This window comes from Myxocyprinus asiaticus, chromosome 35 (genome assembly GCF_019703515.2).
Source record: "Myxocyprinus asiaticus isolate MX2 ecotype Aquarium Trade chromosome 35, UBuf_Myxa_2, whole genome shotgun sequence".
Taxonomy (NCBI): Eukaryota; Metazoa; Chordata; class Actinopteri; order Cypriniformes; family Catostomidae; genus Myxocyprinus; species Myxocyprinus asiaticus.
The window spans coordinates 347501-369682 of NC_059378.1; the positions used below are offsets into that span (position 1 = coordinate 347501).

General features: G+C 39.3%; 1 protein-coding gene across 3 annotated transcripts in view; it reads left to right on the forward strand.

Moving 5' to 3' along the window:
- The window catches only part of LOC127425914 (xyloside xylosyltransferase 1-like), a 54027-nt gene extending 33935 nt beyond the window's left edge, over positions 1-20092 (forward strand). For all 3 annotated transcript variants that reach the window (XM_051672231.1, XM_051672230.1, XM_051672232.1), the window contains one exon: positions 18449-20092. In XM_051672231.1, coding sequence (XP_051528191.1) covers positions 18449-18845 — 397 coding nt within the window. In that variant the 3' untranslated portion in view covers positions 18846-20092. The remainder of the gene's footprint in view (positions 1-18448) is intronic.
- The last annotated feature ends 2090 nt before the right edge of the window (positions 20093-22182 follow it).

Sequence of the window (22182 nt, forward strand, 5' to 3'; positions counted from 1 at the left end):
AGACAAACAAATACTGTAATTCTGTGAAAGCCCATATAATTACTGCTTCATCATTTAAGAATGTCAGTGGGTGTAAGTGTTTAGTGGTTTAGTATCTGGGCTGAGAACCAAACAGTTTTGGGTTCAAGGCTCTTGAGGGACCTTCACCATTGTTTCTTTGAGAAAGATGCACTTAACATCATGTTTTTGACTTTGTAAATGGAAACTTTTGACTCAATTTTCACGTTTTATTAATTGCAGAAGCCACTAATCACAATCTGAAATAATACATGATTAATTGTGCAGCCCTATTGTAAGTCTCTTTGTATAAAAGTGTCGGTTCAATGGTAATGATTGAGTTTTGGCACAGTGCGATACACAGATACACAGATCGCAGTTCTGATATGATGGAGACTTTGGTGTCTGACAGAAGTTGGACTGGAATGTGGGTTTTTGTGTTCTTCATTGTGTGCACATCCTGTTCCAAACACAAACATGTCGGGTCAGGATGTTAAGACTGTTTGTAAGCAAATGTCTCGGGGAAACAGGACACCACGTGTTCAACCGGCACAAGAATGTATGAAAACATGTTCAGTATTTGCGAGATCTGTGTGTAAACAACAGAGAGATCTGTGTGTTTTAACCCAAACATCTGTGGCCAGAGAAAGATGGAAGTGGACCATTCATTAAAGTCCACATGAAACCAAAATGGACCCAATTTACTTCCATTTTGCATATTCCTGATTCATTCCAAAGAACTTCCTCTTTTTCTGAATTAATTCCCTTTTCCACTGCCATCACTTAGACCGTGCAGGCTACTGGGTAATGTTAACTAGTCGCTGTTTAACTCTTATTCAAGTATATAATGCCATTTTTCATAATCCAGTCAATCCCTGATGAATAAAAGAAAGGTGCCACTCTACTATTTGTCTCACAAAAATAAACATTTAATTCTAATCACTCATAGCACAGATGAGATAAAACCTTTTGAGTCTCTCTCATTAATGAAAACACTATTGTTGTTACTTCCAAATCAATTTAATGAGTTCACCAGTAGTCAAAAACGAGATGTTTCGAGCTACAGGCTCTTCATCAGATACAGTATATAACTGAAATATACCCAAATGAATTGGAATTGAAATTGGTATTGATTTGTAATTTAATCAGATTATAATATTGTGATGTATCACAATATATGGAAGCGTGACGTGTATAGTGTAATACGTATCGTATCGTGAGGTGCCTGGTGATACCCAAGCCTAGTATTCTGTTGGTTGTCAGAGCAAATATGTGCACGCCCGATCATCATCATCTTGCATCCATATATTATACTTGAGTTCTTTAGGATATTCTGTGCTTCACTGTTTTGTGAAGTGCACCAACATCAAGTTACAAACTTCAGTCATTATCATAAGCTCTTTAAGTTCTGCACATTTATTTAGTTCTGGAATTAATCATTCTAAACATCGCTGAACTCAGGAGAAATGGGTTAAATGCACTTTATAGATACTCTTTACTTTAGAGAGATTGTTTTCCCAGCAAGGTATGGAAGCATCAGACTGAGGAATTCTGCAGTGTTTGCACAAGCATTAGACAAATCTACTTCAGCTGGACTTCATTTATTATCAATCCGGCCATGTGTGGCGGTCAGTCTGCTCACACGATAACTGGAATTCCTGCTTTAGAATTTTAGAATTAGAATTTACTTTTTATTAATGTTTGGTGCAAGAAACAACATGTTAATGCAACTTTGTTTAGCTAAGTTTTAATTCTAGTGCTTCACCCCTGGTTACCTTTAAATCCTGTTCACAGAATTAGTTTTAAGCTGTTTTTCTGAAAGAACAATGTTGAAACACTGAGAGATGAGTGGTTCATGAAACTATAATCTTGTTCAGGTTTTCTATAGTGGTCTTATTCAAATTCAAGTCCGACTGCTCCATCTGTCTGTCAGACCTTCTTCAACTTGAAATATAGAAAAGTCAGATTCCATGAAGTGTCACTTTCTTTTTTCCTCCTATTCAAGAGTCTGTGTGTATTACATCATTGAACTGCTTTAGCTTAATCAAAAGTGAATTACTGTTCAACCAACGATGATCATTCACTCATCATTTACTCATCCTTATGACATCTCAAACTCGTGTGACTTTCTTTCTTCTGTGGAACACAAATGAAGATATTTTGTTGGAGATATGATGTGAATATATCCATGCAATACAAGTCAATGGGGTCAAAACACTTTCAAGCTACAAAAAGATATAAAGGAGTCATAAAGGTAATCCATATGACTCCGGTGGTTTAATCGATGTCTTCTGAAGCATAGGGGTGGGTAAAAATATACATTTTCTGATGCATCGTGATCTTCGTTTGAACGATCTCGATTCAAGTAAATCACTCGCATGTGCAACCCAATCTCGCACTATGCAACTAAAAATATCTATGATTTGCCACTGACTGGTAAATGTTCATATTTCACTCAGTATTGATTGAGTAGTATAATAGAGAAGTTATTAGCACAGAGTAAAGTGTGTTGAGTAAAGTTTGGTTTAACTCGTTCTGTGTCCAAAAACGAGATCCACGGATATGTCACTGAATAATGTCTCTTTTAATACCCTTTCTGTTCTTTACAGTCAGTTGTTGAGAAACCAAAAAGAAACATTGGTAACACTTTCTACGAAGTCTATATTTATAATGCATTGTAAAGGCATTATAATGCATTAATAAAGTCTCATAATACACCTTATAATATGTTATAACTTCTCATAAATAATTATAACCACAATTATAATACATTATAATAGTCAAGTCATTTTTATTTGTATAGCACTTTTCACAACACACATCGTTTCAAAGCGGCTTTACAGAAAATCATGCATTAAAAGAAAATGAAACTGTAATATCTATAAAGTCTTAGAGTCATCATTGTGTAGTTTGATTAAATATGACTGTAAATTGTGTATAAAAATAATTAATTAAATAGTTAAATAATAACTGTATTTATAACCCCAGTGTGCAAGCTGAAGCTGACTGTGGTGAGGAACATAAAACTCCATAAGATGTTGATTAATGGAGAAAAATAATCTTGGGAGAAACCAGACTCACTGTGGGGGCCAGTTCCCCTCTGACTAAACAACATGAATATAATGACAATATTACTTATGTATAGTGCAAGTCATGGTTTAAAATTTGGAAATTAAGTAGCCTAAGTGTTAAGGGCCAGTGTTTAAAAAAATAGATTTTTTTTTAACTGTAAGATTAATGATTAATGTCTTTGAAGTTCATCCTGGATTAACTGCAGAAGTTCACACAGATGCATTGTCCTTTGTTAGTTGGCTGATGAAGGCTTTTGTTGGTAATTAATTGATAGTCTATGTATTCCATTATAAGAGTGTAGTCCATCAATAGACAAAGATGATGCAGTCAGAGATCAATGAGGTGCATCACAGTTCAACCTGCAGGTCATTCCGGTGAGGTTCGGTGAGGTCTATCCTAAGTCCAAGGTTCAGGCAGTGGCATATGAAGTATCCCATGTCTTATGGTTGGAGTTGGCATCAGTTCATCCTCTGAAGTCCATCGTAATAGACTGAAGTGATGTCTGTCTAGCACCGGCTGCATTTAGTCGTCATCACTCAGAACACATAACAGTGGAGTCCGACACCAAGCAGGAACGGAGCTGGATCTGGCCGGTTCTGGTAACCTCGGGATAGGAGTCCTGAGGTTGAGACATGGAAACACATAGAATAATATTAGCATAGATGCCATTAAATTTTATGCAGAGTTATAGATCATGATGGATGTTTCTGGTTCCAGCAGACCTAACTAATGCAGCCTATTTGTGAGTTGATGGATAAATTAGGTGTATATCTGAATGTAAAACAGCTTCAGGAGCACCGTGGCCTTCTTTGTGCCAGACTCTCTCTCTGCTGGTGGTGTGGCTGTTTATATGCCGCTCTCCCCATGCTCACTGGCATTAGAGACAGGTGTTACACATAATCTAGCTCAGGTGCAAGCGCCCTTACCGCTTTCTCTCTCTCCGGACGGATGCTCGACCACGCCCCCGCTGCCACACTAAATAAATATATGAGTCTTTAGTCTAGACTTAAACTGAGTGAGTGTGTCTGCATCCTGAACAGTGTTAGGGAGACTATTCCATAGTTTAGGAGCCAAATATGAAAAGGATCTACCTCCTTTTGTGGATTTAATATTCTAGGAACTATTCACAGGCCAGAATTTTGTGATCGTAATGAACATGATGGAATATAGTGTCTCAGAAGGTCACTTAAATACTGTGGAGCTAGACCATTCAAAGCTTTGTATGTAGTTAACAGTATTTTAAAATTAATATGAAATTTAACAGGTAGCCAATGTAACGATGATAAAATGAGGCTAATATGATCATATTTCTTGGTTCTAGTCAGCACTCTGTCTGCTGCATTTTGAACTAATTGAAGTTTATTTATTGATCTTGCTGGACATCCTCCCAGTAATGCATTACAATAATCTAATCTTGAGGTCATGAACGCATGAATTAGTTTTTCGGCATCAGCAACAGAGAGCATGTGTTGTAATTTAGCAATATTTCTGAGGTGGAAGAATGCTGTTCTACAAACATTGGAAATTTGATTTTTAAAGGACAGATTGGTATCAAATATAACAACTAAATTCTTCACTGTTCAAGACGATGTAACAGTACATCCATCAAGAGTCAAATTATATTTTAGTGACTTATTTTTAGAGATGTTTGGTCCAATAATTAGTACCTCTGTTTTGTCGGAATTGAGTACAAGGAAATTTCTGGCCATCCAATCTTCGATGTCATTGATACACTCTGCTAATTTGGAGAATTGTGAAATCTCATCAGGTTTCGAGGAAATATAAAGTTGGGTATCGTCAGCATAACAGTGGAAACTTATTCCATGATTCCTGATAATATCTCCCAGGGAAACATATATTAGGAGAAACGCAGAGGCCCTAAAACTGATCCCTGTGGCACTCCATACTTAACTTTTGTTTGATTTGACAATTCCTCCTTTACACAGATAAAGTGGTAGCGGTCTGATAAATAGGACCTAAACCATGCTAATGCAAGTCCACTAATGCCAACATAATTCTCCAGCCTATTCAAGAGAATGTCGTGATCTATGGTGTCGAAGGCAGCACTAAGATCTAAAAGCACTAGAAGAGAAATGCAGCCATGATCAGATGATAAGAGCAAGTCATTAGTAACTCTGATAAGTGCAGTCTCTGTACTGTGATGGGGTCTAAATCCTGACTGAAATTGTTCATATATACTATTTCTCAGTAGAAATGAACATAGTTGTGAGGATACTACATTTCTAGTGTTTTCAACATAAACAGGAGATTTGAAATCAGTCTATAATTAGCCAATTCTCCAGGATCAAGCTGTGGCTTCTTAAGCGGTTTGATAACTGCCATTTAATAATGAGATAGAGTATAATGCATTATAACACAAACAACATTTCATTTTATCTGCAGAAGTTCTAATGCATAATATATATTTGTAATGTATATAATAGTTATGCGTGTTATTTGTTATAATGCATTATAATATAAAGTATAACTATGAATAGGGGAAGTCTTATAATGTATTATAATTGTAGTTATAACTATTCATGAGAAGTTATAACATATTATAAAGTGTATTTTGAGACATTATGAATGTAGTAAAATGCATTTATAATGTGTTATAAATATGGGCTTTATAGAAAGTGTTACCAAAACATTTAATTATAATCACACATGGATACGCTAAAGAAATCATGTATGTCTTCTCGTTATATGCGCTTATTGGCTGATGCCACTAGTCGTAAAAAGACAGTACCGATTAAGCACGTGTTCTTTGTAAAAAGTACAAATTTTGTAAGTAAACAATAAAAATTTCACAAAAATACTGTATATATGCAACATAATATATGTAATTTCAAGACATTCATTGATAGAATGAATGTAAACATTTTTCAAAAGCTAAAATGTGACCAATCTGATGAAAAACTAATGATAAAATGTAACTTGTAAAATTAATATTTTTGAATTGTACCTAAAAGTTTCCTTTAAAATTAGGAGTATTAGCTGAAAGGGAATTTATTTTATATGTAAGCAAAATTGACATTTTAGCAGAAATATGAATCAATATCAAATTAGGATTGGAGTCAATCGAATCATGAGTGTGTGAATTGGAATTGAATCAGGAAATCTGTATTAATACCCAGCCCTACTGAAGCGCATACAGCCCTCTGTTGGACCCCATTGACTTGTATTGTATACAGTTCATTCAGAATGTATTCAGACTCCTTCATTTTTTTCCACATTTTGTTATGTTGCAGCCTTATACTAAAATGCTTTAAATTATTTTATTCACATCAATCTACACTCCATACCCCATAATGACAAAGCAAAAACCAGATTTTTGGTAACTTTGCAAATTTATTAAAAAGAAAAAACTGAAATATCACATTAACATAAGTATACAGACCCTTAACTCAGTACTTAGTTGAAGCACCTCTGGCAGCGATTACAGTCTCAAGTCTTTTTGGGTATGATGCAACAAGCTTTGCACACCTGGATTTGGGGATTTTCTGCCATTCTTCTCTGCAGATCCTCTCAAGTTCTGTCAGGTTGGATGGGGACTGTCGGTGGACAGACATTTTCAGGTCTCTACAGAGATGTTCAATTGGGTTCAAGTCCGGGCTCTGGCTGGGCCACTCAAGAACATTCACAGAGTTGTCCCTAAGCCACTCTTTCGTTGTCTTGACTGTGTGTTTAGGGTCATTATCCTGTTGGAAGGTGAACCTTCGGTTGACACAGCATGATGCTACCACCACCATGCTTCACCGTTGGGATGGTATTGCGCAGGTGATGAGCGGTGCCTGTTGGAAGGTGAACCTTCAGCCCAGTCTGAGGTCCTGAGCACTCTGAACCAGGTTTTCATTAAGGATATCTCTGTATTTTGCTGCATTCAGCTTTCCTTCAACCCTGACCAGTCCCCCAGTCCCTGCCACTGAAAAACACCCCCACAGCATGATGCTGCCACCATCATGCTTCACCGTTGGGATGGTATTGCACAGGTGATGAGCGGTGCATGGTTTCCTCCAGACATGATACTTGCAGTTGAGGCCAAACAGTTCAGTCTTCATTTCATCAGACCAGAGAATCTTGTTTCTCACAGTCTGAGAGTCCTTTAGGTGCATTTTTATGTGTCTTGCACTGAGGAGGGGCTTCCGTCTGGCCACTCTGCCATAAAGTCCAGATCGGTGGAGTGTTGCAGTGATGATTGTCCTTCTGCAAGTTTCTCCCATCTCCACACATGATCTCTGGAGCTCAACCAGAGTGACCATTGGGTTCTTGGTCACCTCTCTTACCAAGGCCCTTCTCCCCCAATCGCTCAGTTTGGCCAGTCGGCCAGCTCTAGGAAGAGTCCTGGTTGTCCCAAACTTCTTCCATTTAAGAATTATGGAGGCCACTGTGCTCTTGGGAACCTTCAATGCAGCCAGAAATGTTTTTGTAGCGTTCCCCAGATCTGTGCCTCGACACAATCCTGTCTCTGAGCTCTGCAGGCAGTTCCTTTGACCTCATGGCTTGGTTTTTGCTCTGATATGCATTTTCAGCTGTAAGACCTTATATAGACAGGTGTGTGCCTTTCCAAATCATGTCCAATCAATTGAATTTGCCACAGGTGGACTCCAATCAAAGTGTAGAAACATCTCAAAGATGATCCAGAGAAATGGGATGCACCTGAGCTAAATCTCAAGTGTCATAGCAAAGGGTCTGAATACTTATGTCAATGTGATATTTCAGTTTTTTCTTTTTAATAAATTTGCAAAGTTACCAAAAATCTGGTTTTTGCTTTGTCATTATGGGGTATGGAGTGTAGATTGATGTGGAATTTTTTTTTTTTTTAAGCATTTTAGCGTAAGACTGCAACAAAAAAATGAAAAGGTATGAATACTCTCTGAATGCACTGTATATATAAACACCTCAAATCTCTATCAAAATATCCTTGTTTGTGTCTGTAGAAGAAAGAAAGTCTTACGAGTTTGGGATGCCATTCGGGTGAGTAAATGATGAGAGAATGATAATTTCTTCTTTTTGTATGAAGAAAAATAGTTTGCACATCTGCAGATATCAATCCCCCTGCATCATGAAAGACTAAGACAGATATGAGTCGTACTGTATGTGTTCAAAGAATGTTATTATGGAAATAATGACCTAGCACATATCGCTTGTTTTATGCCTTGATTTAATCTCAGAATGAGCTTTCAGGCAGAAGTAGCACAGTTTCACCCTGTTTTTCCTGTGTGTCTCTCTCTCTTCCTCTCGAATCGTTCTCTTCTTCTGTCCCACTCTGACACCAGAGTTCAGTGTTGATGGAGAGGGTTTCCCGTGACCTCGTTCAGAGGTTGACTTCACCAATAAAATCCTTGATGAGACATTAAAATTCAGTGGTGTCTCAGAGCACCGTTTAATATATTTCAGAGTCTCATTGCATAAGATCCTCTTCCAGATTCTGTTCATGTTCTCTGTGGGGATTTCCAGCCACTTTTATTATCAAAGTTTGTTGTTTTAGAGTAAAAGCAGCATTTGCGTTGGATTTTTGTTCGATTCTTTGAGATTCTTATTTTTAGTACAAGCTGATTGTATTGAGTCTTGACTCTAAAGGGATAGTTCATCCAAAAATAAATGTTTTGTCATTATTTATTCACCATCTTGTTGTTTCAAACTGTTTTTTTCAAACTCAAATTTTTAAGAATCTTCACGCAGCTCTTTTCCAGTAACAGTAACCACGTCTGTCAAGCTCCAAATCATTATTTACTGAAAAGCTTCCTCTGCCCTGGAGCTTTCAAATCTAATTAGTTATTCCACATATTCAAACTGGAGCCCCCATGTTCGGATCCAACATGCGTGAGAACCACAGTTTTAACAAAATATAATTTCTCTCCTCACACAAAGTTATTGTATGGCTTCAGAAGACTTTGAATATAAAAGCAGCGGTGACTGTTGGGTACTAGTCCACTGTGATTGATCAAGAGGATCAGCTGAGAAGTGCAAGACTGACTCTGTGGCACTTTCATGATGTTGCTCTTTGTTTGAACAGCCCGGCACAGTAAGGCCCTGTCCCAAATGGCACCCTAAGCCCTTGCGGTCCTCCTTTGAGTGCAGACTTTGGTGACGTAAGTGAGTGCAGACCGATGGGGCACTATGGGGCACTCAAGTCCATGAGGGGGCATGAGTTATATACATGTGCATTTGGGACAGACTTCAAGACTTCAATCAGATAACGGCATTTTCGTACATGACGTTTTTCATATACACAGAGTTTTATAAATTATTATGATTGAGAGGATCAACAGCGGTGAGTGTTGGGTAGTAGTCGGTGACTGTTGGGTAGTAGTCCGCTGTGATTGGTCGAGAGGATCAGCAGCGGTGACTGTTGTGTAGTAGTCCGCTGTGATTGATCGAGAGGATCAACAGCGGTGACTGTTGGGTAGTAGTCCACAGTGATTGTCGAGAGGATCAGCAGCGGTGATTGTTGGGTAGTAGTCCGCTGTGATTGATCGAGAGGATCAACAGCGGTGACTGTTGGGTAGTAGTCCGCTGTGATTGATCGAGAGGATCAGCAGCGGTGACTGTTGGGTAGTAGTCCGCTGTGATTGATCGAGAGGATCAGCAGCGGTGACTGTTGGGTAGTAGTCCGCTGTGATTGGTCAAGAGGATCAGCAGCGGTGACTGTTGGGTAGTAGTCCGCTGTGATTGGTCGAGAGGATCAGCAGCGGTGACTGTTGGGTAGTGGTCCGCTGTGATTGATCGAGAGGATCAGCAGCGGTGACTGTTGGGTAGTAGTCCGCTGTGATTGGTCGAGAGGATCAGCAGCGGTGACTGTTGGGTAGTAGTCCGCTGTGATTGATCGAGAGGATCAGCAGCGGTGACTGTTGGGTAGTGGTCCGCTGTGATTGATCGAGAGGATCAGCAGCGGTGACTTTTGGGTACTAGTCCACTGTGGTTGGTTGGGAGGATCAGCAGCAGTGAATGTTGGGTAGTAGTCCACAGTGATTGTCGAGAGGATCAGCAGCGGTGACTGTTGGGTAGTAGTTCACTGTGATTGATCGAGAGGATCAGCAGCGGTGACTGTTGGGTAGTGGTCCGCTGTGATTGATCGAGAGGATCAACAGCGGTGACTGTTGGGTACTAGTCTGCTGTGATTGATCGAGAGGATCAACAGCGGTGACTGTTGGGTAGTAGTCCGCTGTGATTGATCGAGAGGATCAACAGCGGTGACTGTTGGGTACTAGTCTGCTGTGATTGATCGAGAGGATCAACAGCGGTGACTGTTGGGTAGTAGTCCGCTGTGATTGATCGAGAGGATCAACAGCGGTGACTGTTGGGTAGTAGTCCGCTGTGATTGATCGAGAGGATCAACAGCGGTGACTGTTGGGTACTAGTCTGCTGTGATTGATCGAGAGGATCAACAGCGGTGACTGTTGGGTAGTAGTCTGCTGTGATTGATCGAGAGGATCAACAGCGGTGACTGTTGGGTAGTAGTCCGCTGTGATTGATCGAGAGGATCAACAGCGGTGACTGTTGGGTACTAGTCTGCTGTGATTGATCGAGAGGATCAACAGCGGTGACTGTTGGGTAGTAGTCCGCTGTGATTGATCGAGAGGATCAACAGCGGTGACTGTTGGGTAGTAGTCCACAGTGATTGTCGAGAGGATCAGCAGCGGTGACTGTTGGGTAGTAGTCCGCTGTGATTGATCGAGAGGATCAACAGCGGTGACTGTTGGGTAGTAGTCCGCTGTGATTGATCGAGAGGATCAACAGCGGTGACTGTTGGGTAGTAGTCCACAGTGATTGATCGAGAGGATCAACAGCGGTGACTGTTGGGTAGTAGTCCGCTGTGATTGATCGAGAGGATCAACAGCGGTGACTGTTGGGTAGTAGTCCGCTGTGATTGATCGAGAGGATCAACAGCGGTGACTGTTGGGTAGTAGTCCGCTGTGATTGATCGAGAGGATCAACAGCGGTGACTGTTGGGTAGTAGTCCGCTGTGATTGATCAAGAGGATCAGCAGCGGTGATTGTTGGGTATTAGTCCACTGTGGAGCTCGCACTGATGCGGGTTCAGCCGAAGGGCGCAAAGGGGGCGCTCGTGAGCACCCTTCGTAGCATTAATGGAAGACAGGGGGCGTGTTTGAGAAATCTGTTTGAAAACAGTTCTGTTTGGTGACAAAGAAAAGACACACTTCAGCTTTAAGTGCAGCTGTAAGAGAAAATGTGATTTGTGTCTGTGTTCTTTACAGCCGTAATGCAGCACTACAGGCAATATTTGTGGCACCTTTCAAAAATTAACACTCCTCAACTAATACAAGAAAATATGGATTCCTTATGTTTCACTGTATGAGCAAAATTCTCTAGAGGAAGAGGAGTATAAAACGTTCACCAACACCTTTATTTTCCATTATTGCCCTCATAAACAAGGCCTAGGACCCCCCTGACGCTGTCTCTAATCCCACCTCCATATACACTACACGTTACATTAACATAGTTTCCACATCTGTCTTGCATCAACGTAAAGAACATTTATCTGGTCTATTGCACTTTTTATTATACTCAAACTGTGAACTTTTCTGTGAACTGTGAACAGTGAACATTTTCACATTCTGTGGTTCATATTCTGCACATATATTGCACATCCCTACACAACTGCACATATTTTGCACAACTGTACAGCTCCTTTATTAAAACCAGTCAGTTTACTTTTTATCTATATATTGTATCTTAAATATAGTTTATTATTTATCTTACTATGTTTATTCTTTATTGTTTATTGTTATTGTATGCATCAAACACCAAAGCAAATTCCTTGTATGTGAAAACTTACTTGGCAATAAAGTCAATTCTGATTCTGATTAGCATACTAAAATGTTGTCTTAAAATGAGTGTTTATCTGTCGAGGTCAACAGAGAAATATAATAAACATCTGTTGTGGAATACAAATCTGAATATCAATGTACATCGCCGCCTCTTCACAGTGTTTTTGTCAAAGTCCCTCATTCCGTTTCACTGAATGCATTAATAGGTGTTTATTTTCATTTCTGTCCCTATCCTTTTCACGGTAGGTGTCCCAGAAAGCACATTCATTTGCATTGATCATGATTTTAATAAAGGAGCAGGCGTTAAATACACGAGCATAGAGTGTGGAGATGCATCAGTTCAAAACCCTACAGCAATTATTTTGTTTTGGTTCTTGACATGAGAAACCAATCATGACAAACAAAATCATGATGCTGTCATTTCCCGGGCTCTTCCCTGAAATGCAGATGATAATTTTTACTATTATTGAAATATTATACAGAATGACAGTTTGAAACTCAGATGACATAGTTTGAAGTAAATGTGTTGGTTTACATAGTTCATGTATAAACACCCATTGGACCTGTTGGCTGTTGAGAGGCAGTGGAGGTCATGACCTCATTAGTGGTGGTTGTCAAGGCCATTAAGTAAGCTGTTACTATTACTCGTACTTTGATGTGAGGACTTCAGTGTGTAAGTAGTCCTTCAGTGTTTGTACTGCAGACCCTTTACTAACAGTTCACACTTACCATTTTCTCCTGCTGCAGGACGGTAAAACAGGCACACACAAAAAAGGTGTAATGATGAAATTATCAAATAAATGATGTAATTTGTGCCAGATGCTCAGGCTAAGAGACCAGCGCAAACCTGTTAAGATCAGCAGTCCGGCTCAGGCTGGTTTCAACAGCTTGATTTGTTGGCTCTCTGCCGTTATACTGTAGATGCCCATTCCTTTCTGAAGCAAACACTTAGTGAGAGCCGTTACGTGTTGAATTGAAAAGCCGTCAGCTGTTTATCATGTGCTGTAGAGCACGTACATCCTCTCAGACAGACACTCGTAAAGAAGACACTAAAACTGGACATGAAATATGAAGATACCATCTGACATTCCTCTGGAGTTAATGGAGTCAGGGAGAAGTAGTTTGTGCCAATCTGTTTTCTCAGCCCACTAAGGCTGTCAAATGAAAATTCAAATATTTGTCGAATTTAAGATAAAAATGCACATTTGAATGCTAAAATGAGCATTCGTATTTTGGATGTGTGCCAAGCACTGACGATGACTTACGGCCCGTTCAGACCGGTTGCATTCTTGAGCTAAAACAGACACAGTGAATAACTGAAGGCGGGTGTGTCAAGACGTATTTTAAAGGCTGATTATCCTTTTAATTGACACCGCAACTAAAATAATACATCGTTACTGCACGAGACGTTGAAAAAATGGCAACAGTCAAAGATGTCCGTCTTGCACATACTTTCATGGAAGAAGACGGACACATTTGGAGTGAACGGCCCCCAAAAGTGGAGGTCTTTGGCAGTTGTGTCTTTACTATGTGTTTCTCTCTTATTAGCATCTCGCAGCATAAGCATTAAGTATGTATATACTAGGGATATGAAAATCTACTAATTTCCATAATCGACTAGTCAGACGGTTGTTTGAACCACTAGTCGACTAGTCGGAGTTAAAGATAATAATGTATAATTAGGCCTGTTATTTTCACGTGACCCCGATGAGATGCATTTCAGAGGGATATATGTACACTAAGTTAACATTTGAACATGTTTACTAACAGTTATGCAACAAATAAATAGGCTAAATAACTATAAAATCTTATTGAACAAAACTATCATAGAAAAAAACTAGATTGAAAAGATTGTACACAAACTTCATGTTGGCTCGAAAAAGCCTTAAAAAAGCTTGGAGTTTTACAGACAGGCAGATAGATAGATAGATTAGTTTAGCATGTAGTTAGGCAGTACTAGCATGTTTTAGCATGTTGCTAGGTGTTGCTGCATGTTTTAGCATGTTGCTAGGTGTTGCTGCATGTTTTAGCATGTTGCTAGGCAATGCTAGCATGTTGCTAGGCATTGTAAGCATGTTTTACCACGTAGCTAGGTGGTGTTAGCATGTTGCTAGCATGTTTTAGCATGTTGCTAGGTGGTGCTAGCATTTTTTATTTTTTTCTCCCCTCTTTCTCCCCAATTTGGAATGCCCAATTCCCAATGTGCGCTAAGTCCTCGTGGTGGCGTAGTGACTCGCCTCAATCCGGGTGGCGGAGGACGAATCTCAGTTGCCTCCTCCTCTTAGACCGTCAGTCCGCGCATCTTATCACGTGGCTTGCTGAGTGCATTACCGCGAAGACGTAGCGCATGTGGAGGCCAACGCTATTCTCCATGGCATCCACGCACAACTCACCACGCGCCCCACCGAGAGTGAGAACCACATTATAGCGACCATGAGGAGGTTACCCCATGTGACTCTACCCTCCCTAGCAACCGGGCCAATTTGGTTGCTTAGGAGACCTGGCTGGAGTCACTCAGCACACCCTGGATTCGAACTCGTGACTCCAGGGGTGGTAGTCAGCGTCAATACTCACTGAGCTACCCAGGCCCCCTGGTGTTAGCATTTTTAACATGTAGTTAGGCATTGCTAGCATATTGCTAGCATGTTTAGCATGAAACTAGGTGTTGCTAGCATGTTGCTAAGCATTGTAAGCATGTTTTACCACATAGCTAGGTGGTGCTAGCATGTCGCTAGCATGTTTTAGAATGTTGCTAGGTGTTGCTAGCATGTTTAGCATGTTGCTAGCATGTTTTAATACATTTCTAGGCTTCAATACAGAGCGGCACAAAACCGCTTATGCACATAATGAACGCAGAACGATGCACGTCAATGTAAACAGAGAGCTTGGGAGTCTCAAGTGCAAAAGTGCAGAACTGCAAGATAACGCGGGTACACATCTAGTTCACGACACATTTTGCTGCAGTTATTTATTTATGCAGTGTCAGACAGATTCAGCAAAAGATTTTAATCACTCTAAACACCGCACAAATACGGGAACATTGCTCACAGCAGAGGATTTAATGTCTGACAGTGATTGTCTTGAAATGTGTTGTTGATGCAGCACTTTAGAACCATCTATTAAAGCATTTCTTTTCTCATTTTACTGTACTAGCTGTACAGCCCACACTGCTGATGCACATTTGTGTGGTGTCACCTGCTGTTTCTCCTCTAAAACAGACCCTGTTTTCACAAATTGTGTCCTGTAATAGCTCTGCTGTAATTGGCATCTTCTGTGATTAGGGCATGCACACATCCTTATCCAGAGTGTCTCAGTCATGCCCTTACATCTTAAATGCTACATTTTTTGCCTCATGAATATTTAATATGACAGTGGCCTAAATATTCTGACACACAAAGGCCTAACAGGCATTTGCCCACTTTTTTACAAATAGCTATTTTTTTATGCCAGTAACAGAAAAATGTCAAACACTTTGTCATATAACTCATTTTACATGTGTTATTAATTCCCATATAATAATAAATAATGCTGCTCTGGGGAGGGAGAATAATTATGTGGTATAAGCCAGTAATGAAAATGAATGTAAAAAGCACACTGCCAGTGCTGTTGATAATAATGGGAGTGACCTTTAGTGCCACTCTCTCCTCCAGTGTGGGCACGCTGTGAGGCATCCGTCTTAACCCGTCACTGCTGTCAGACACTCTTGTTTTTGATCATTCTTGTTCTTCTTGTGCTCTTTTTGTCATTTTTCCTTTTTAGTGATTGGATTGAAGAGATAGTTCACCCAAAAGGAAAATTCTGGCATCATTTACATTTAAGTTCTCTGCATTTTAATAAACAAATCAGGAGAAAGTACACAGCACAATCTTCTAATCAAAAACAGGATGGAAGTTTCTTTCATGAGACTTCTTAGAGAAGCAGAAAGCAGTCAAACTTCTTTCATTACAGCACCGATCATTACTCAACCCTCTGAGATCCAGTCTGGTGTGGTTTTCTGTGTGTTTACCTGTGCGCTCCTGTTCACTCCGGCAATCTTTCTCTCTGAGATGCTCCTCTGAATCAGAATCTCTAGGAGAAAGATAAAAGCTTCATGTTTGTGTCATTCTCTCTGGTTCTGTTCTTCATCTTTCAAGTGAACAGTCGAGGGGCAGCAGCTTCAGAAAGCTCTTTGTTGTTTCCTCCCCAGTTTGAGGTTTTTTTTTTTTTTGAGAGAAGGAGATGAGGAGAGCATCTCTGAACTTCTGGAAAACCTCAGAGAATTGCTCTGCAGGAGGCATTGACTTCAAAGCTACTTTGAATAACCTTCATATTGCAGTGTGTGTTATGGACTTCACCAGCCGGCGTGCAGCAACTGATAAATTGGGATCAGCTCAAGGTTACTGTTCACTCCAAAAACATGCCAGAGATTGTCAGGATTTTCTGCACGCCACAGTCGATAAGTTGAGTTCACCTCAAGCGTATATTCCGGTCACTTTATTGTCTCACAAGGATGTAATCTTCCAGTTTCCAGTCTGACTTACCTTCATTTCACCAGAGGAGATATTTTAGTTATTAGATGCAGTTTTAAACCATTATAACAGTGTCATTGTTCATCACTAGAGGAGAACTGATGATTCTGGCTCTGTTTTAGTCCAGATGAGGAAACTGAAAAGAAAAAAATTATTTTATGGTAACACTTTACGATAACATAGGTATCATGAACTAACCATAAACATTCATTTTTAACAGCATACATTAATCTTGGTTATTATCTGAATATACAATTGTATTTTGTAAGTTAATGTTAGTGCGTAGGGACGTAAGGTAATATTCCGGGTTTAATACGAGTTAATCTCAATCGACAGTATTTGTGTCATAATGTTGATTACCACAAAAATTAATTACGACTCGTCCCTCCTTTTCTTTAATAAAAGCACAAATATGTGTTCCAGTGAGACTCTTACAATGGAAGTCAATGGGGTCAATCTGTAAACATTAAAATACTCACTGTTTCAAAAGTATAGACACAAGACATAAACAATATGTGTGTTAACATGATTTTACTGTGATCAAATCACTTACTAACCACATCTGTGGAAAGTTAGAGACAATTTTACAACTTTGTTGCCATGACGATGTAACACTGTAAACCCCAAAATGTTGATATAAACAACTTTACAGCTAAAATAATACATGAGTTTTAACAGAAGAATTAATGTAAGTGCTTTTATAAAATTATAAACTTCACATTTCTGTCTTTAAACCTCCAAAAATTGACCCCATTGACTTCCATTGTAAGTGTCTCACTGGAACACACATTTGTGCTTTTATTAAAGAAAAGGAGGAACGAGTCGACATACATTTCTGTGGTAATCAATATTATGACACAAATGCTGTCGAGTGAGATTAACTCGTATTGAACTGGAATGTTCCTTGAACTAATGTGAACGTTTACAACTTTTAATGATAAAAGTTAATTAGGGAATGTTGAAATTAACATTAACTAAGATAAATAAGAGCTGTAAAAGTATTATTCATTGTTAGTTCATGTTAACTTATTTAGTTAAGTAATGTTAAAAAATGTAACCTTTGGCTACGTCCACATTAATCCGGATACATTTGAAAATGGCGTTTTCGAAATGCTCTCCATCCACACTGCTGTTTTGAAGTGTTTTCCAAAAGTTCACACTAAAACTTCTGAAAACTCTTAAATCCCCTTACTGCGCATGCGAAAATCGCTGTTCCATGTACGGTCTTAAACGCTATTGTCCTCGAGTTAACTTTGTGTCACATATGAAGGAATGCATTGTGAAGGTTGTGCAGAGTAACATTTATCTCAAAGTGAATAACAGGCACAATAACACTGCTACAACATGGACCGCCATCTTGATTGTTTTGGGTTGAATGGATCACATGACTGCATCACATGACAACAAATATGTCATTGTTTGTAGATATCGCCATCTTCCCTGTCCACACTGTCAAAAGCACCGTCTCAATGTGGACGGACGGCCAAAACGTGCAGAAAAAGATGCATTTTCAAACGAAAAAGTATTAGTGTAGATGTGGCCTTGATTTATTATCCTACTCATGAACTATTTTCCTCTTATATTTTGTGCACACTTGCACTATTCTTCAATAAACTAGTCTCTTAATTTTTTGAAATGGCACTATTGTCAGCACAGTTATGAATTCTAAGGATAAAAACAGCTTTATTGGCAGAAATGGTTTAACCTGAGCACAAAAACATGGACAGAGTCATATTTTTGTCCACAAGTAATGCAGTAATAACACTAGAAATCTCAAGAAAATGTGAATGTGAAAATGTTGACCATGCAGTAATCACCGCCACAGTGCTAAGGGGTTCTGGGTGGTTTCTAGGTGGTTGTTTACTGTCAAAAGAGTCTACCTTCAAGTCTCTGTGATATTCTGCTTTCTAGATCTGACTCAAGCCTCTCCTTCAATGTAAGTCTATGGGATTCACCTGTTTTATTGTCCCGCAAGTACACAGAATGGCATCGTTCATGTGGTACTGAAGGTTCAAGACTTGGGGTTAAGAATTTTGGGATAAAAATTAGTTCCTCAAATTTCTTCTCTGTGTTATAGGCATACATTCTGGCAGTACCGCAAAGAAAATCCTAAGTCCCGTGTGGGAGACCCACCACCAGATGGTTTGCCCGGCTTCAACAGTGGAGTAATGCTTCTGGATCTTGATGCCATGCGTCGCTCCACCTTATACAATCAGCTGCTGGAGCCCGAGCGAGTGGCCCGACTTGCAGAGAAGTACCACTTCCGAGGGCACCTGGGCGATCAGGATTTCTTCACCATGATCGGAATGGAGCACGGGGAACTGTTTTACCCGCTGGCCTGCGGCTGGAACCGACAGCTGTGTACCTGGTGGAGGGAACATGGGTACGGAGACGTATTCCAGCTCTACTACCATTGTGACGGACCAGTCCATATCTACCACGGTAACTGCAACACTCCCATACCTGATGACTGAATGATGAAGGGGGTCTCGGACCACTGAGTTTTTACTGCGCATCTTAAATCAAGTGGACCATACCAAGGCAGAAGGGACCCACTACTGATAGTGTAGCCGGACGCGAAATTATTTACACTAAATATTCCTTTCAGTCCTTTAACACCAATGAGACTGGTTGATAATCAAAATTTCAGTGTTTCGACAGTGGAATGATCCAAAACACTTTAAACAACTACACAACCCATTAAAGAGACTGTACGTCTATTCCTCGTAGTCTCGTTTTCATTCCCGTCAAATATTAAAGATGGCACTGCTGTGAATAAGGTCCATTCTCTTCACTACATTCCTCCTTAATGTCTGCGTAAACACTTAATGTACACTTAATGTTTTAATGCAGCAGTGATGAGAGGAGAGGTGAATTAAAGGTGTCAGTCATTTCTGGACCACCTCAGTATCATGTGAAGTGTGATGTGCAGCTGTATCAGAGTAAATCTCAGTCTCAACAATGTCCAGATATCATCTAGAACATCTCATTGGTGGTCTCATCTTGAGGAGAACATTCTGCCTGAGGATTGGGAAGTGGGATTGGGGGGATATTGTCCTGAGGAAGATTGACACTAACTGTTGTGGTTGGCTGGCACGTATCCAGCATCTGCTGGATTCTCTGAAATATCATGTAATAACTTCAGAGAGCTCCGTCACCTCTGCGCTGCTTTGTAATGAGCTGAGAGATCCCACTGCACTGATATTGTGAAGTTAAGGACGGCATGTCTGTGGGATTTTCAGTTCATTTGGTTTTTGTTTTTGTCAGTTGTTTTTTGTCTCTGACTCATCAATAGTAGTAACCTTGATGAACTGATATAGTCCTGCTTTTTTATTGTTGTTGCTTGTAAATGTAATCACAATTACATGATCATATGTGTTGTTTGTCTTTGTTGTGTTGATTTTGTTTGTTTTTTGGCAGGCTGCTTTTGTCTCAAATGAACCACTCAGGTAAGTCTAAAGGAACAAAATAAGATGGTAACGAATCATTTAATATATCCTCCCGAAAACAGACTAGTCTATCAAGAGCAGGTTGCACTCTAAATGAACACCTGTTAATCCTTCTTCCTAGAATATCCAATGTTGTGTCATATGTATGTACGTGTCAAAGGAATTGAATGTATTAAAGGCAATGAACAGCATTTCAGAAGTGAAGGAAAACCAACTTATTTCATATATATTTGTGTATTAACACTCAGAATAAAATTCCTTGTTTGCCAACATTCTTTAATGTTTCTCTTTCATCATGTATTAAAGAATGAGCAGTAGTGGAGAGCCATAGAGATTGACTTAAAACAAACAAATATAAATATACAGTTGAATTCAGAAGTGTACATACACTTAGGTTGAAGTCATTAAAAAGTCGTTTAGGACATCTGCTTTGTGCATGACACGAGTAATTTTTCCAACAATTGTTTACAGACAGATTGTTTCACTTTTAATTGACTATATCACAATTCCAGTGGGTCAGAAGTTTACATACACTAAGTTAACTGTGCCTTTAAGCAGCTTGGAAAATTCCAGAAAATGATGTCAAGCCTTTAGACAATTAGACAATTAGCTTCTGATAGGAGGTGTACTGAATTGGAGGTGTACCTGTGGATGTATTTTAAGGCCTACCTTCAAACTCAGTGTCTCTTTGCTTGACATCATGGGAAAATCAAAAGAAATCAGCCAAGACCTCAGAAAAATAACTGTGGACCTCCACAAGTCTGGTTCATCCTTGGGAGCAATTTCCAAACACCTGAAGGTACCACGTTCATCTGTACAAACAATAGTACGCAAGTATAAACCCCATGGGACCACACAGCCATCACACCGCTCAGGAAGGAGACGCATTCTGTCTCCTAGAGATGAACGTAGTTTGGTGCGAAAAGTGCAAATCAATCCCAGAACAACAGCAAAGGACCTTGTGAAGATGCTGGAGGAAACAGGTAGACAAGTATCTATATCCACAGTAAAATGAGTCCTATATCGACATAACCTGAAAGGCTGCTCAGCAAGGAAGCCTTTCAACAATCATGCCATGGTCCAAATCACTGAGATCAAATTTTTTCCCCATTCTGATGGTTGATGTGAATATTAACTGAAGCTCCTGACCCGTATCTGCATGATTTTATGCACTGCACTGCAGCCACACGATTGGCTGATTAGATAATCGCATGGATGATTGCTGGTGCCAGACGGGCTGGTTTGAGTATTTCTGGGATTTTCACACACAACAGTCTCTAGAATTTACTCAGAATGGTGCCAAAAACAAAAAACATCCAGTGAGCGGCAGTTCTGTGGACGGAAACACCTTGTTGATGAGAGAGGTCAACAGAGAATGGTGTTAGTGAAGGACGCATGAATCAAGCCGCATACAAGGTTATCCTGGAATAAAACTCGCTTCCTCCTCTGATGTTCCCCAACCCTGAGGGTTGTTTTTCCAGCAGGACAGGACAAAGGTGTATATATATATATATATATATACACACATATAATTTAACCTCCTGAGACCCGAGCGTGACTAATAGCACCTAATAAATGTAATCATTATTTATTTATTTATTTATTTTATTTTTAGAACAATTCGTTTTCCTAAAATTAATGTCCACATATGTGGACAGCGGGACTAAGTTGTGAAATTTTAAATAATATCAAGCTATAGAAAGTCAGATTATTTTTTATCAATTTGTTTATGATGTTTCCAGGAGTGTTGGTTATTCATGTGTTTGATATGTTACAGACATTACATCAGAAATTATCATAATTAATTCTGATTCAAAGTAATGGCCAGCATCATCTAATCACTGTCATCTAGGATTGCTCTGATACCAAAATGTTGGCTTCGGTACGATACCAGCCCTGGTATCTCAGTATCGATACTAAATCAAAACTATAATCAACAAATAAAAAGCCTCAGATTTTTGATGAAATTACACAGAAAATGACGATTAAAAGTACTAAAAATTATGCGTTTTCCGTTTTAATTTTTCTGAATTCCATGTTAAATGTTTTAATTAAATGTTATGATCAAATGGTGTTTAATCAAATTGATACAGTTTTAATAAAAAATAATATATATATTATTATATATATAAAATATGTTTTACAAAAATAAAATGCTATTTTATTTTTGGTCAAATAAAATCCTGCACAACAGAGCTTCACAGTATTAATGAAAACATTAATGAACAAAAAATCTGATTACCTGTGGCACAAGGCTGCTTGCGTTTGTGATATTGCAAATAATAATAATAATAATACAACTATTTAACCATGGGTCATGCAACAAAGTGCATTGGTGTGTGGTGTGTGATTTGCTGACTGG